General features: G+C 47.8%; 1 protein-coding gene across 2 annotated transcripts in view; it reads right to left on the bottom strand.

Moving 5' to 3' along the window:
• Positions 1-16,141, bottom strand: part of helz (helicase with zinc finger) — a 47,830-nt gene that overhangs the window by 2,488 nt on the left and 29,201 nt on the right. The window contains exons 22-29 of one of the 2 annotated variants that reach the window (XM_066704252.1): positions 13,805-14,096; positions 8,809-8,860; positions 7,304-7,491; positions 4,356-4,563; positions 3,294-3,370; positions 2,571-3,135; positions 1,871-2,087; positions 1,105-1,762 (exon numbers count right to left, since the gene is read on the bottom strand). In XM_066704252.1, coding sequence (XP_066560349.1) covers positions 1,105-1,762; positions 1,871-2,087; positions 2,571-3,135; positions 3,294-3,370; positions 4,356-4,563; positions 7,304-7,491; positions 8,809-8,860; positions 13,805-14,096 — 2,257 coding nt within the window. The remainder of the gene's footprint in view (positions 1-1,104; positions 1,763-1,870; positions 2,088-2,570; positions 3,136-3,293; positions 3,371-4,355; positions 4,564-7,303; positions 7,492-8,808; positions 8,861-13,804; positions 14,097-16,141) is intronic. The other variant, XM_066704254.1, reaches the window with a different exon arrangement.

Below are 16,141 nucleotides of genomic sequence, written 5' to 3'. Positions count from 1 at the left end.
CCTATCTTTACACTGGGCTACATGTCTCAGAGTGACTGCTCCCACCCCCACGGGACATTCTACAGCGCTGGCACAGCTGCCAATTCAGCTAGCTCAAGAGAGACCGAGAGGACAGAGACCGAAAGGGTATATATCAATATATACTTTAAAACAGCAATTGAATAACACTTGCCTAAGGCTAAGAAAGGGAATCAAATCCACAATAAATTAAACTTTGTAACAGTAACAGTGATCGGGGTCTTGAAAACAGGAGGAGACCAGTTTAAGAAGATTACGTATTTGACACACAAACACACACACTCTCTCTCTCTCACAAACGTACACACAGAAATTCTGCAGTGTAAGTGTTGCTTCCCCTTCACACTTTCGTTACCTCTTCACAAGCGTTTCACACAACACCCCCCCCAACCCCCTGCAATCATTAACACTGTTACACTGACGCCGTTTCGCAGTTACAATTTACGCATTTCTACTCTCGTCACAACATTCAGCGAAATACAACTCTGATCAGAGACTGAAAAAAAAGTTCTCATCCACAGAACTTTCTTGACGACACACACTTCTGAGGTCTCTCTCACAGCAGGAACAATCAACTAACAATAGGACAAGAAAATAGACCACTGAAGGAAATCGAGACTGAGAGATCGCCGGCTGGTGATCCACTTCAGCAGCAACGGACACCCAAAGACTACTTTATAAATATACCAAAAAGAGGGCAGCGCCTCTTCAGGGGCAAATAAATGCATCAATAAATTAGGGCTGTGCCAGTAAACGGTATACCGTCTCACCGCAGTGTCACGCCCTCATCGCGGTGAAAAATAATTTTTAAAATACCTTTTTTTTTTATATATAAATGTCCCACACGAAAGCCACAAAAGAATCAGAAGAGAAGCGGCACACTGACTCACACCCCTGAGAAACACCCACAACTTGCATCTGACCATCACTTCAGCGGACACGTGGGGGGGAGCTTACCAGACACCGTGAGTCACTTTCCATTTAGGAAACCCACCGCTGAAGAAAACTCATCTCACATGACAGGTATCGCTTACAGATGGCCATCACTTCAAGGCACTTCTGTGCACGCACACACACGCGTCTCACCTCTTCTACGTTGTGCAGCGAGGCGGTGGGCACTGTACGGGGGGACAGCGTGTGGAAGGGCTCCTGGCAGGGGACGTGGTGGTGCTGGCCCGGGTGCTGCTGCTGCTTTTGTTGCTGCTGCTGTTGTTGTTGTTGTTGCTGCTGCTGCTGCTGCTGCTGCTGCTGCTGTTGCTGTTGATGGTGGTGGTGCTGCTGCTGCTGCAGCTGCAGGAGGTGGACCTGCTCCTGCCTATGCGCCATGGCCGGCATGCCGAAGTGGAAGCCCTGGCCCAGCACATGACTCTGTGGCAGGCCGGCGTGGGGCCACTGCGCCTCGGGCAGCAGGTACTTCACCGGCGGGGGCGTGGTGTGGCCAGCGGGCAGGGCGAAGGCTGGGTTGTACAACTGCTGTGCCGCCGCCACCGCTGCCTGCTGCTGGAGCTGCTGCTGCTGGAAGGCCTGGCTGTTGATGAGCTCCACCTCACGGGCGCCGTCGCCGTAGGGCCCTGGGAAGGGTCCGCCCGGGCCAGAGGAGCCCGAGGGAGATGGTAACGCCCCGGGGCTGCGTGGCTGCACCTGCCGGTACTGCAGAAGCCGGGACTGCGGGGGTGGCATCTCAGCCGGGTCGCGCTGCTCGCCCGGTTCCTGGGGCACCATCTCTCGCAAGAGGCCCGGAAACCTGGAGGCAAATCCAGCAGAGATTGGTGTTTTTGGTGGAAGAAACTCCTGACCCAGTTTCTCCTGCTCTATTAGATGTATATTCACACACAGAAACGTCTGATCGTACCTGGGGAAGGCCGGTCCCGCCTCGTCTTCCGTGGTACTGCCCAGCCTCCAGTTGGGCCGCAGCAGCTGGGGGGGGAAGCGCAAGCCCGGCTGGCCCAGGTGGGGCAGCTGCTGGTGCAAGGGGAAGGCCAGGCCGCCCTGCAGGAAGTGGCTGTGCTCGTTCCACTGGTGGCTGAGACGGGCCTGCTGGGTGAGGGCCTCCAGAGCACCGGCACCATCTGAGAAAGACAAGAGGACGACGGTGGCACTCAGTCACAGCTTCATTCCTTTGTTAATTAGCGCCACACATGATTTTTGTAACTGCTGGTAACATTTAACATATCAAGGGAAGAGAAGAATGAACGAAAGAAAGGAAGAAAGGGGAAGGAGGTAAGAAGGAAAAGGAGGAAGAGAGAAGGAAGGTGGAGGAAGAAGAAAGAAGGAGAAACAACTCTGTATGGGAAGGAAAGAGAACTCAACATGTACCAGTCAGATATTAATCTCAATATTCACACAGAGAGCAGAAGACACAGTTTTTTATCACAGTCTATCCATCTAAAGCCCGAGACACCAGGAAGAGTTTCTCCGGTGCAGAGTCCCCAGCGCTCTGCCCAGATCATGATCAAGAGATGACAACAGCACACTAAAACAACACAGAAACAGAGTAAAAGACATCGGCAGTGTCAGGTTCCCCTCGATCTCCCCGGCCGGTGTGCACGTACCGAGACCGAGACCGTCCCCCAGCACCGCCTCCGGGTTCTCCTCTGCGAAGCTGTTGAGCCGGCTGGGCTGGGGCGGGTTGAGCTGGGCCATGGACCTCTGGGAATTACTCATCTCCTCTGGCATCATCCCGGACCCCTGTGGCTCCCCGGGCATGGTGTCCAGGCCGGGTGACTGCAGGCCTCGGTGGGGCAGCACAGGGTTGAAGAACGAGGGGTTGTGGCCGGCGGGGAAAGCGGGTGAGAGCTGGGATGCGTGAGGTGGCTGCTGCTGCTGCTGCTGCTGCTGCTGCTGGGGGGGCAACGGATGCATCTGCCCCTGGTGCTGGGGGGGCAGGCTGTTGTGCTGCTGTTGCTGCTGCTGGACACGGAACGGGGGTCTGGCCAGGGGGAACTGGTGTGGGAACTGCCGGCTGCCGGGGTGGGGAGGGAACGCAGGGTTGGGGGGCGCAAGGTGGAAGTTGAGCGGTCTCTGGCCTTGGGGGTCCTTCCTCTGGAGTCGGGCGTTAGGGAAGCCCAGGGCCGCCTGAGAGTCCGGGCTACGGTTCTGCCCCGACTCCGGATCCCCCTGAAGGGAAATAAACACATACGTCAATAAGGGAGACCACGAAGATCAGTATAAAATCAGAGCAGAAGTGGCGGCACGAGAGATTTATCCTGCTCTGAAAAACTACCCAACGTCTGTCCCAAACAAACAAACAAAATGGAAACTGATCTGAAGAGCACCTGTTTCTCTTTGGGATCAGGGGGCTTCCTCTCCGGGGTCCGGTTCTGATCCGGCTTCCCACCTCCGTCCATTTTCCCTGGACACGAGCAAAGAGTGTAAATCATCAGGGGACACTTCGGAGAACCAGTAACACTCGGCACACATTTGTTTCATAAAAAATAAATCACTATCATTGCACAGCGCTTGTGAGGCCAGTGCTACACTTATTTATGTTACATATTTTAGTTGCGGTTTCTTTCCCTGTAACGTATAACCATGAGTTAGAAGAGCAATTCTTCAGGCGGACTGATTCGCAGGCCTGGCATGCAGGTTCATTTCCATTTGTTGTGATTTTTTGGATAATAATAATAATAATAATAATAATAATAATAATAATAATAATAATAATAATAATAGACACCATACAGACTACATCTGAATGCCTGTTTTGAAAAGCTACATTTATTAGAAAAAAACTAAATATCAATTAACGCAGTGGCTGGGAATCGCACGTAATAATATCCTGCAACAACAACTACTACCAAAAATAATAATTAAAATAAATGTATGCACTGAAAAAAAGAAAAAAAAGAAAGAATAAGGGATTACGGTAAAGCTTGATAAAGAGCTAATTATGAACAAACTGCTACACTGGAAAAAGTATCATAAATTAACACACAGTCATCTAAATGTGAGGATTTCATTAAACGCCTGCTAAATAATGTGCGTTTACATAATTCATCAGTATCCCTTTATTTGCAATCAGCTGCGATATCCTTAAAACGTTAAGTGCTGATGAATTCGGTCTCTGAAGCGGAGTTGTGAGACTTCCACTCGGGAGCACAACACGCTTTAATTGAGGAGATAACCGATAATTCGCTCCCAGAGTCAGTCGGCATATTCGATACCGTCACTTCATCACTAACCGTGACGCCGAACTCAGAGAGCGTTTAATTTTGATATAAAACATTAAAGAAACATCCAGGACACAACAGCCGTGTTTAATATGCAGCCAAACCATGAGTGTGGATTTGTTTGGGCCTAGTTTGAAATGAGTTTGGTTGTGGTTGGGGTTCGAATACCTGAATACTCACCACTGCGGCTGCCATCCGGCTGCTCCTTGTCCGGGCCCGGGGCCAGGCCGAGGTTCGAGGGGTGGCTCACTCCATAGGGGATGGGTGAGCCACGGCCATGCGCCTGCAGCAGGTTCATGTTGTAGGCCATGGCTGCCTGGTGGCTCATGAGCCGCGGGTCCACGGGGAAGCGGCCCTGGTAGCCGGGCCATGGCACCTGCAGGGGACAGCGCCAAAGCAGTCAGGACCCCTTCCCACATCTGTCAGGACCCCCACATGACACCTGTCAATCCCACACTTGTCAGGATCCCCTTCCCACATCTGTTACTCCCACACCTTTCAGGACCCCGACATGAAACCTGTGAAGACCACAGCTGTAAGGACCCCCAAATGACACCTGTCAGTCCTACACCTGTCAGGACCCCATCCCAGGAGGACTATCAAGAAAGGAAACTGAGAACTATTTGGAGAACAGACTTTCAGTAAATTTCAATAAATTCAGATTATTATGATTTTTTTTTTTTTTTTTTTTTTAAGATAAACATGTGAAAGGTGCATGATGGGATGTCAGGGTATGTCCCACAAGTCTCTGGAACAGCAATCCCAAGAAAGATGGAATTAGAGGAAGGAAAAAACGGTGGACACACAAAGCCATGTAGATTTTACACGCCGGCTGAGAAGAACACAAACGCAGAAAAGTAGGGAATCGGCGTTGAAGAGGATAATGCCAAACAACGGGGGAACAAGACAAAAGACAGAAACACAGATGAGGCGCCGACAGCCAGGCGATCCGGCCTCACATTCAGCTCAATTAACACTACAGACAAGGACCAGGAGGAACGAGGAGAGATTACAATGCCTTCACCAGGCCTTCTCACTACACAAGCAGCAATAGTCTAAACCTGGGACCCCCGACAACCAGGCCAACAACCCACCTCAGCAACCAAAGAACGCACTTCTCGCCCCTAGCAGTGCCTTATTCTGCAAGACTGGAGATTAAACATTAGCCACTGCAGATAACACAATCACAATTAGTTCCTCGCCACTGTGCAGTGTTTAATAACTCTTGTTGATATTCTGACGAGCTACACGGTGTCTGTTCACTTCCGAAGAAGTTTTCTGCGTTTCCCCCCCCCAGGGCCCGAGACATTAGCATTAGAGCTGTTAGCTTATTTCTAATTGACATGTACATCATGCTAGTTAGAAACTTTAAATTACTTTGTGGTTCAAACCTGTTCAAGTTTGTTTTGTGTGTTTGTTTTGTAACAGCGGGGTCTTTGCAGACTACAGGAGTGTTCAATTAATTGGCTGTGGTTATGTAAGACTAGCCAAGTAAAATAAAAAGGCCAATTTATTTAGTGTAATCTCTCCAGAATGCAAAATAAACAAACAAATGAATAAAATTGCGGTCTGAGTATTTTTTATTATTATTTATTTATTTATATTTATTACTTTTTATTCCAAACCGATTTTTTGATAACGCGTAAACTGCAGCCAGCAGCACTTTTCGCCTTAAAACCCAGCGTTTAGAAACCTCAATCCCAATATGAGCGCTTTCCTTCGGTGCAGAAATACTCTATTGAATTTCCTGGTAAGTGACAAAATTTAATTTCAAATGCATCAAGCCTGTCTCCACAAATTACTGCCATTCACAGCTCCTGCCACTTTAAAATTGAAGCAGGAAACTCATTGTGGATCGGGGAAATTCATAATGCATGTGTACGTGTGTGTGTGCATTTGTGTGTGTGTGTGTGTGTGCGCTTTTCTTAAATGCGCAATATAACGAAGCTCTCCTGCCCAGCAGCAGACCGCCACCGACTCAGGCTGCGATGGGAAGGAACCGCTGAGGTAAATCCCCAGAACGCAGAGCCAGGAACGCAACACTCTGTCGATATAACAGAATACTGTGAGAACATGAATTAGGTGGCATGATGGGGGTTGGGGCTTTTCTTGTGATGTTTTAAAGCAGGGGTTCCCAAAGTGAAGCCCAGGGCCCAAATGCGGCCCTCAAGGATGTTTGATGCGGCCCCCCAAAGTCAAGTTTTACACTCTTTCAGAACATTTTCTGCTACAAATTGCACATGTAATGTTGGGAAAATAATAAAACAACAAATCAAAGTTCAACATAAATGTTCCCTAACAGAAATGTATAGGAAATAAAAAGGTATGATTTGGCAAATATTTTGTTTTCATCGGTGGTTCATTTTCTTCTATGGCCCCCCATCCTATGCAACCTCCGTAAATTGGCCCTCCATCACCAGACATTGAGAACCACTGTTTTAAAGAATATGAAAAAAAAAAAAAAACAGTAAACCCACTTTCATGATCAGATTTGGCTCAGCTACACTCGGCTCATTTCCCAAGAAGCCACCTATGATACACACAGGACTGAAGGTGGTTGGGGGGGGTTCCTAATCTGTTTATTGGCCCCAAGTGGGGGCAGTAAAACAACACACAAACTCCCAACAAGGGCAGGAGCGTATGCTTAGTGACACGCTGGCTGGCTCTGCGACACTCACAACATGTAACTGTTCCTCTCCTGTCCAACAGTGACCAGACCGAGGCTGCGATATCAGACAGATCTCCGCTGCACGTCTCTCTCAGCCTCTCTCCGCTCGAGATCCCGGCTTCCTAACAGTGTGGCTCACGGACGCTTTACAGGAACTGAAGGGTGTCTCTTCACATCGACACTATGGCTAACAAGGCGCGACACACTGCACCCACAGGCAGCACATGCAATGCTGACAAACAACATCCAGGATCTGGGGTAACGAGTGCAGTGAGACGACAGCAGGGTGCACGGCACTCTATTGCAGGGGACGGATCCCACCAAGGACGGCGGGGGGAAAGCAAACCAGGAGAAAACTCCCACTCTGTTCTTCTTGAATTGACAACACTGTCCATGCGTGACTGTCTCTGTCCATACATCTCTCTCCGTAAAAACAGGCCATACTTACGGGCAGGGGCACGGGCATCACCATGTTCCCGCCGTAGACCGCCGGCACATACAGGATGCTGGTCCCAGTGTGGGGGTCTATCCTCTGGACGGGGCTGGGGGACTTGCCCATGGCGGCAGGGTTGGTCCCCAGTGGAGGGGTGAACGCACGGATGGGGTTCCCGATCAGCACCGCGGGATTCGGTTGAGCTGGAGGGGAAGGGGGGGGGTAGAGGGGGAGAAAACAAGCACATTGTGAAAAATCAGCCGACACATGTGACCCAAGAGAAAAGGAAAAGCCAATAGGTTCCAGAACTCCATGTGTGTGTGTGTGTGTGTGTGTGTGTGTGTGTATAGGAAACACTACCTATGGAAGGCAGTAATGGCAGTTATGTTTATTTTCTGGTCCTTTTGTTTGTAATCTGATCACAACGCATCAAACACAGATTTGCAAAAGCCTTCCTTTTTGCGCCAAATACGCCGTGGGAACTAAGGGATTCCAATAGTGGGTGAAAACGCCTATTATCCCAGAAAATAAATAAATTGATTTCCTCTCAAATTAAATTTAAGTAAACAAAGAGCACTGGTGGTACGGCGCACCCGCAGAGTAATCTCCTATTGATTCAAATCAAATAAAGCCGTGACGGCCTCATTAATCTTCTGATGAGAGAATTAAGCTTCAGAGAGACGGTGACAGGAGACAGAATTGCTTCTCTCGACTTATTAATATCAACGGGGGTTAAAGCAGACTCTGCACGCGCAAGGCTCTCGGCGAGGGTCCCCCCCCCAGAGACCAGTACCACAGACTGGGATCTGTAACCGTAACCAGACCTGCGAATGAATGCTGCAGCCGTGACTAAAGCACCACGTCACCCTGTGCGCATCTCCTCGACAACGGCAGTCAATTAGGCAGGCGAGGAGAAAAAAACGTGCGCCGTATCATTCCGATTGACCAGCACTAACCACTCATCAAAGGAGTTAAATCAAGTGTCTGTTAATGCAGTCGGCTACGGCACAGGAGCTGGGTTTTATCAGATGTATATGGGTCAGCAGCGGGGCCTGGGGGAGATCGCGTGGACTGATGCCGCCTTGTTCCGGCACGTTTCTGCTTTATGTGCCATGAAACTCCAAGCAGGACTTCAAGGAACTGCTATGAGATCATTAACATGTGTCTGATCACATTACCACAGCTTTGATGTTCCCACGTTTGTTAGAATAGACAAGATATCTAACTAGGAGCTATTATGACATCCTTTGAGAAAATGTGGCTCGTTTGCCGAGGGTCCCCAATTGGGGGTGGATTGTAGATACAAAGATGAAGGAGGACCAACTATTTTCAGAAAGCAGCGGTTTCCTCAAAAGGACTGCTTTCCACCTCATTAAGCACACATGTGGACACACAGAGACACGTGGGTCTGTCTGTCTGGCTCGGCTTGGCGGCTACGTTAAACGTAGTGCCTCGCTTCTCGTGATGTGGAAAGAGGCCCATCCGGCCCCCCAACACCAGAGAAACAGGAAGTAGCTCACCGAATCCATCTGGCTGGAAATGCTCTGCCTGGTTCTGGTGCGGCCCTTTGCCCTGAGAGAAAGAGAAAAATTTGGTGAGTACAGTTTGTGAAATTAAGTCATTTGGGCCTTGAAATGTGTGTCAACAACCTCAGAAGCACAGATCCGTGACTCTGGGACGCTGCGTCCGTCACACAGGCGATACGAGCCAAACTGAAAATCTCCTTGAGGGGTATGTAGTTTTCTGAAAACAGTGCTAAAAATAGCAGGTGCCACAGAGGGCGATCCCAGAGACCAGCACTAATTTGCTTCTGGCTGCACTGCTTGGGCTAAATGGACTACTTTGGGTGCTAATGACTAAATTACAATTCAGGCCAGAGATCCTGTCTGTCTTTCATGAAAATCAGTAAACAAATAAATATAAACGGTTTTAAAAATCAATACACACACACAAAGACAAGACAGGAGAAGGAAAAAAATAGTGCTAAATACATAAATAGTGCCAAATACAGATTTGCACCCCTATCTGGGGAGAGATTAAACAATGCATTTAAGGCACATGATTACCATGACTTTACAGCACAGAAGTGTTCAATATGTCAGTTTTGAAGGTTCAATTTACATATTATGATTGTTCCCTTCCTTAATGAATGTTGTAAATAGCTTAATTAGCATATAGTTCTCAGGAACATGCAAATAGAGAGGGTTTCAATGGCTCTGCCTGTAGCATTTGCTGGAAAGGCTTGAGTACAGAAAACTGTCCTGACTCCTGCGAACAATCTTCCATTTATGTTTTTTCTTTCACATATAGGTACTTGTAGGTGTCATGTGTCCAAAGGGGGACATTTCAAACTGGCTCTGAAATAAATGTGGAGAGACCGGTCTGGGACTTGGCATTGCCCCCGCCACCCCATCGTTCCCTGGTCTGTCTGATTTTCCACACGAGGTGTCAGCCCTGTCCAGACATCACTTCCACCACGCGGGCATCTGTCTCCACCCGGGAACCTCATCGAGATGAGCCGACGTCAGCCACCATCTCACGCAGGGGCGAGTGGTCCGAGGCGAAAAAACACAGATCTGTCACAGTGCCCGTGTCACTCTGCTTTCCGCCAGTCGTCATCACAGGGACGCATTTCAAATCTTGTCTGAATCCATTCCACGCTGTTCAAAGACGGACGCCGCCAGGGGCCACGGGAGGTTAAACCCGTAACCGCACACAAAGGTCCGGCGCCTGCACACATTCACAGAGACGCATAAATCAGGTGTGGCATTTCCGAGGACAGTATTGTCGGGAGACCGGTGGTGAAAGAGAACTGCATATCGCCTTCTCTCAGCCGGCCGGTCGGTGCTGTGTGGCTTAGCCTGTCTTTCATTATTTCCTTCTTATGAACAAAGCAGACAAGCTGTCTTACAGCAGCAGTCTCTTTTATTAACAGGCTCCCGGTGGAAGATAAACTGAGAGCAGGTCAAAATGACTTCCACTGATAACCTTTTTACTTTTCATTCTCCTTTTCATTCCCTCGACGCTCTGAGAGGGAGGTGGAATTGTAAATATCAAAAAGCTGATTGCAGTAACAAAAAAAACAAGCAATTACACCGTTATCCCGCGGTATTGCACGTATTTCACACTTTACCAGCAATGCACAGCAAAAATCAATGGCAAATTCGTGTCCTTCTCCTCAGTAAAAGTGCACACTCAAATACTCCATGCTAGGAAGATGCAGCACAGACATAAGAGTTACACAAAACACACATTGCTGAACACAACAGCTGTGCTCTTTGTATGCCTGCTAGGTGCACATCTGAGGTAAATTCACACACACAAGCCTACGAAACACAAAGACTTTTCCTGCCGCCCTCTACACTCACCCTGCAAAGACTGCGAGCGAAGCCACACAGGAGTACAACATAGCACATGAATAAAAAAACGTGTGTAAAAGAGCTGAGGTGAGCCAGCCAGGCATAATCATTGCAGTTGGCTCTTGGACAAATGCTCTAAACAAAATAAAAAAGATCCTAGCAAGGGCGTTCGGGGGAAAAACACACAGATCTGAGCAGTACGAGCTGTCCGAGAGGACAAAATGCCACGGGAATGAGTGCAAAATAAATAAATAAATAAATAAATAAATAAAAGCGTAGGGAGCAGCACAAGTGAGGTAGGACGCAACTTTAAAATTGCTGTCCATCCTTGTCTTCCCCAATAATTCTCTGTATCCAACGTGTGACCGCAGGCAGGGGAGGGCAACAGGTCCTGTGCATCTCTCTCTCATCAGCTCTCTTCTTGAGCAGCGTGGCAGCCGTTAACGCGGGCTGGCATGAGCTGACGCCCTTCTGTGGTCCGAAAACAGAGGGAAGCGGCGTTCAGACACGGTTGTCAAGGAGTGATGAAAGCCCCTGTGACTGTCCTTCAGGAGAGCCCACAGCAAGGGCGTCTAGAAACCTCCATCAACACACCTCCACATGCCACCAGAAGGAGCAAAGCTGACCTTATTCCCCATGCAGTGAAAGAAGTGTAATTCACAAGAACATAAAGTTTACAAACGAGAGGAGGCCATTCGACCCATTGTGCCCGTTTGGTGTCCATTACTAACTGAGTGATGCAAGGATCCTATCCAGTGTATTTTTAAATGTTCCCAAACTTTCATCATCTACCACATCGCTGGGGAGTTTGTTCAGATTGTGACGCCTCTCTGTGTGAAGAAGTGTCTCCTGTTTTCCGTTTTGAATGCCTTGAAGCCCAATTTCCATTTGTGCCCCCGGGTGCGTGTGTCCCTGCTGATCTGGAAAAGCTCCTCTGGTTTGATGTGGTCGATGCCCTTCATGATTTTGAAGACTTGATTCAAGTCCCCATGTAGTCTCCTCTGTTCCAGGGTGAAAAGGTTCAGTTCCTCAGTCTCTCAGTAGGACATTCCCTTCAGACCTGGAATAAGTCTGGTTGCTCTCCTCTGAACTGCCTCTAGAGCAGCGATATCTTTCTTGAAGTGTGGAGCCCAGAACTGTACACAGTATCCAGATGAGCTCTAACTAGTGCATTGTACAGTCTGAACATCACTGCCCTTGTTCTCAATTCTACACTTTTGACAATATACCCTTTGTTTGCCTTTTTTATTGCTTCCCCACACTGTTTGGATGGAGAAAGTGAGGAGTCCACGTAGACTCCTAGGTCTTTCTCATGTGATATTTCATCTAGTTCTATTCCTCCCATATTGTAATTAGTGGACATTTTTGTTACCTGCATGTATTACCTTGCATTTTCATCTGCCAGGTGTCGGCCCACAAGTCCCTTGGCTGCCGAGATTGTATCTGCTGAGCCACCTATTTTAGTATCATCTGCACATTTTACAAGTTTGCTAACTATCCCAGAGTCCAGATCATTAATATAGATTAGAAAAAGCAAAGGCCCTAGTACTGATCCCTGTGGAACTCCACTAACAACCTCACTCCAGTTAGAAGCAACTCCTCTAATCGACACCCTCTGTTTCCTATACATCAGCCAGTTCATAATCCATCTACTTACATAGGGGGTATAGTCCTTACAGGTATTCATTCCATAAAACATGAGATCTTCTGTTGCACTGTACTACCATCGCACTGCATTTTAAAACACCAGCTGCCAGGATACTATTGTCTCCTATGGTACAGAATATCAATTAAACAATTATACTAATAATGTCTTTGTCTACTTCAGTATCAGGGCCAGGTTGCATCTGCGCAAGAATCGAATCAGTCAGCGCAAGGGACAGAGTCTTTTGTCTGTCCATCTCGGTTCAAAGTTAGTGTGACACCAGCTGAACGTCTGGGGACCTGATACAACTCACTGGAGCCGTGAAACACCATCGCCGTTCATTCCCTGCCAGACAGCGAAGACCGGGCCCCGAGAGAAGGCGAGCTGCCAAAGCAAGGTCTCTGGCAGGGAAACAGGTGTAGCAAACAGAGCTAATCACTGGAGTTTATTTGAGTCATTTATATCAGCGAGTGACATTGAGAATCTGGAGCATGTCTCAGAGCGCCGAAACCTTGACAACATCGGATTAATAACTTCACTAACGACAGATGATTTCAGACACCAGGGCCAGACCAGTCACAGAGTCATGTTTGTGTATATAAACGTAAAATAATATAATAAAGAATAACAGAACTTGTGATTCATAATCTGTGTATCGAGTGACTGGGAACCGTTTCTCAATCCTGCGACCCTGTTCTTGTCCACTTGTGAGTGTGTGCCGACTGGCTCCGAGGGGAACCACGCAAGCGGGGAGGAAAAACCGAGGATGGCAGGATGCTTTCTGTGTGATTCATTCATACAGGGAGATGCTCAAAACACTGTGACATCATCCACCGCTAAAAATAACCCTGAAGTACAGAACACAAGCATGTTGACCACGATTACAATTGTGTCGTGGCTGTATAGAAGACTGTGTACTAGCCATGGACACTTCATTAGAGCACAGAGCGACTGACTGTGCCCTGCTCGTGGGCAGCAACGCTTAGATAACCTTTCCCAAAGAACAACAACAAAAATATATTAAAATTAGCTTTTCTTTCTTTCTTTCTTTCTTTCATAAGTATTAAAAACACAATGAATCTGCATATCCATTTTGTATGTATGACTCAGAACCACAAGAACACATCTATTAAAGAGTAGGTCTCTCTAAGCGTGTTGATCTCTGAGCCACCCAGCACCCTGCAAATACACTCACAGACACAAACACACACCCCCTGGCACATGCGCGCACGCACACACTGACACACTTCCTGGCGCAAGTGCGCACCTACACACAGACACCCAGTCGCGCACACACACACACACACACCCCCACGCCCTGGCGCAAGCGCGTGTGCGCGCGTGCACACACACACACGCGCACACACACACACACACACACACGCACACACACACACACACACTGGCGCATGCTCACACGCACACACACAGACACCCCCCCCGGTGCACACGCATACACACAGACACACCCCCTTGTGTTTCCACGTTACAGAACCATGCCGTGTGGCTTACCTTGGGTGGAGACTGTTGCGGTTGTTGTTGCTGCTGCTGCTGTTGTTGTTGTTGTTGTTGTTGCTGCTGCTGCTGTTGCTGCTGTTGCTGCTGCACCTGCTGCTGCTGCTTGCTGGCGCTGCCCGGGTGTGCTGGCCTCAGAGCCCGAGGGATGAACTCTGGGGCCAGGGGGTTGAGCACGTAGGTCTTCTTCAGCTCCAGGGCCTCCAGCTGCGCCTTGATCTGCTCCAGACTGATGCCATGCAGGCTGTTGTTCTCGTGGCAGATTGTGATGAACTTCTCCCAGAACTTCCTGCACAGACAGGAAGCACAAGGCTGAGCAAATCCCAGCAAATCACTTCCACAGAGAGCATCCCCCGAGAAAAGGCTAGGTCAGACAAAGGGGATCATCATATCTGTTCATATATATGTTATATGAATGTGTGTGTGTGTGTGTGTATGTATGTATGTATGTATGTATCTATCTATCTATCTATCTATCTATCTGGAGGACTTAGGACTGAGAATTTTTTTAATAAAAGCAAAGTGAGATCAATGGGTTCCCAAAACCAAAAAAAAAAAAAAAAAAAAAAGTGTATTACAATGTTCTGTGTCCATGTACACAGGCACACGTGTGCACAAACGATCATGGTTTTCTAGAGTAATGCTGCACACACCCCCCCACCTCCCCAAGCTCTGCAAAGAGGAAAGAAAAGGCAACTTTGTGGGGAACTTGAGCTGCGCATCTGAAGTCTCTGTGTCACGAGACTGTTGAGGTGGGGGGAGATTTGTCAGGTACAAAGAACAGGATCTATGATGCAAAGACAACAGTCTGCAACGCACATGGAATCTCCCTCTGTTAATCCTGACACACAAGAGACTGAAAAAACAGAGTTTGACAATAACAAAACCCCAAACGGCATGCTCCGTCCACACTGGAGCAGGGTGGTACATACATGAGGAGAAAGAATGCGTAGGAAACAACAGACAACAAAGATGCTAAAATGTATGATGCTGTAATTAAAACATTGGTCTAAAGCTGAACTGCCGAGAGCTTCATCGAGGAGGACTTAAAATATATGCATTTTATTTTTAATTATTACATCCGTGGGAATGTTGTGCAGCTTAAACCGACACCTTCATAAATATGTCGAAGCGGATCTTACACAATAATGGGGCTGGAAGTGGGAACGGATGAGTGTGGCGGATCGCATGAGAACCTAATCACATCTCTCTCCGGCGAGGTGATTGGCAGCACACAGCGCTAAGCCGGCTGAGCGGGGAGCACACCCCTGTTCATGCACACACTTTAAACTGCTGTCATCTGAAATGAAACAATTTAAATACAAACTCTGCACCATGAATGAAACATTAAAGGCATGAAGCACCAAGGTTTTTTTTTCCTGACACTCTTAAGCAGTCGGCATATTTAAATAGAAAAAACCTCTGAAAATCGTGGAAACGAATAATTCAACATGACCCACTGAACTACGAGCCCCAGAACAGACGCTGTGCAGGAGATAAGACGACAAGAAGGGCCTTCAAACCGGTCAGTTCTTTAATTACTCTTAACTAATATTATTATTAATACTACAATGAACCACCTGAATTCCATGTCTCTAAACAAGGATTGTAAAACTATCATAGCGGTTTAAAAATAACAACAAATCTGCAGATCCATCTTCAGTTCATGTATGACTCAGAACCACAAGAACAAGTCTAATAAAGGGTCGGTCTATCTCTAAGCCTGTTGACCTCCTGAGTCAGGGATGACCAAACTCAGAGGGGAAGGGAGTCAATAAGGCTCTGACCTCGGCTCACAACGGCTGCGCTGCCCACACAAAGACACGACTGCAACCACAATCACCGCACAACTAAATATTTAACACCGAACATATGGTGCATCCTCCTAGGATTATAATTTTTTTAATGGTAAATGCTTGAAAGTTTTATTAATCTTCAGGAGCCCGGCTGTTTTAATGCAGTGATTACGATTAATAGGTATTACAGCTGAAGACTGACTTCGATGTGCCAGATGAAGTTCTGTTTAGTTTTTTCAGCTGAATAAAGAGTCCGATGCTCGGCCACATATGAAATCCTACACCTTTTCCCTCCGCTCGCAGAAACTCCCGACTAGTTAATTGCGTTACACCAGCATTGTAGTCTAAGGGCTGAAATCAATACACGGGAAAACCGCAAATGAGCCGTGCGTTCCGACTCTCCCCCTCCCTGGAGAAAGGGCTGTACATCAGCATAACCACACTATGACTCAAATGGCATTTGGCGTCTTCTGCGATTATTCTAAAAGCAGCACGGGGGTAACTGATATGCTGTGACTTGTGAAAGCTATTTTTAACA

Source organism: Amia ocellicauda, chromosome 5 (assembly GCF_036373705.1).
Source record: "Amia ocellicauda isolate fAmiCal2 chromosome 5, fAmiCal2.hap1, whole genome shotgun sequence".
Taxonomy (NCBI): domain Eukaryota; kingdom Metazoa; phylum Chordata; class Actinopteri; order Amiiformes; family Amiidae; genus Amia; species Amia ocellicauda.
This window is presented reverse-complemented; position numbering and strand designations above follow the sequence as displayed.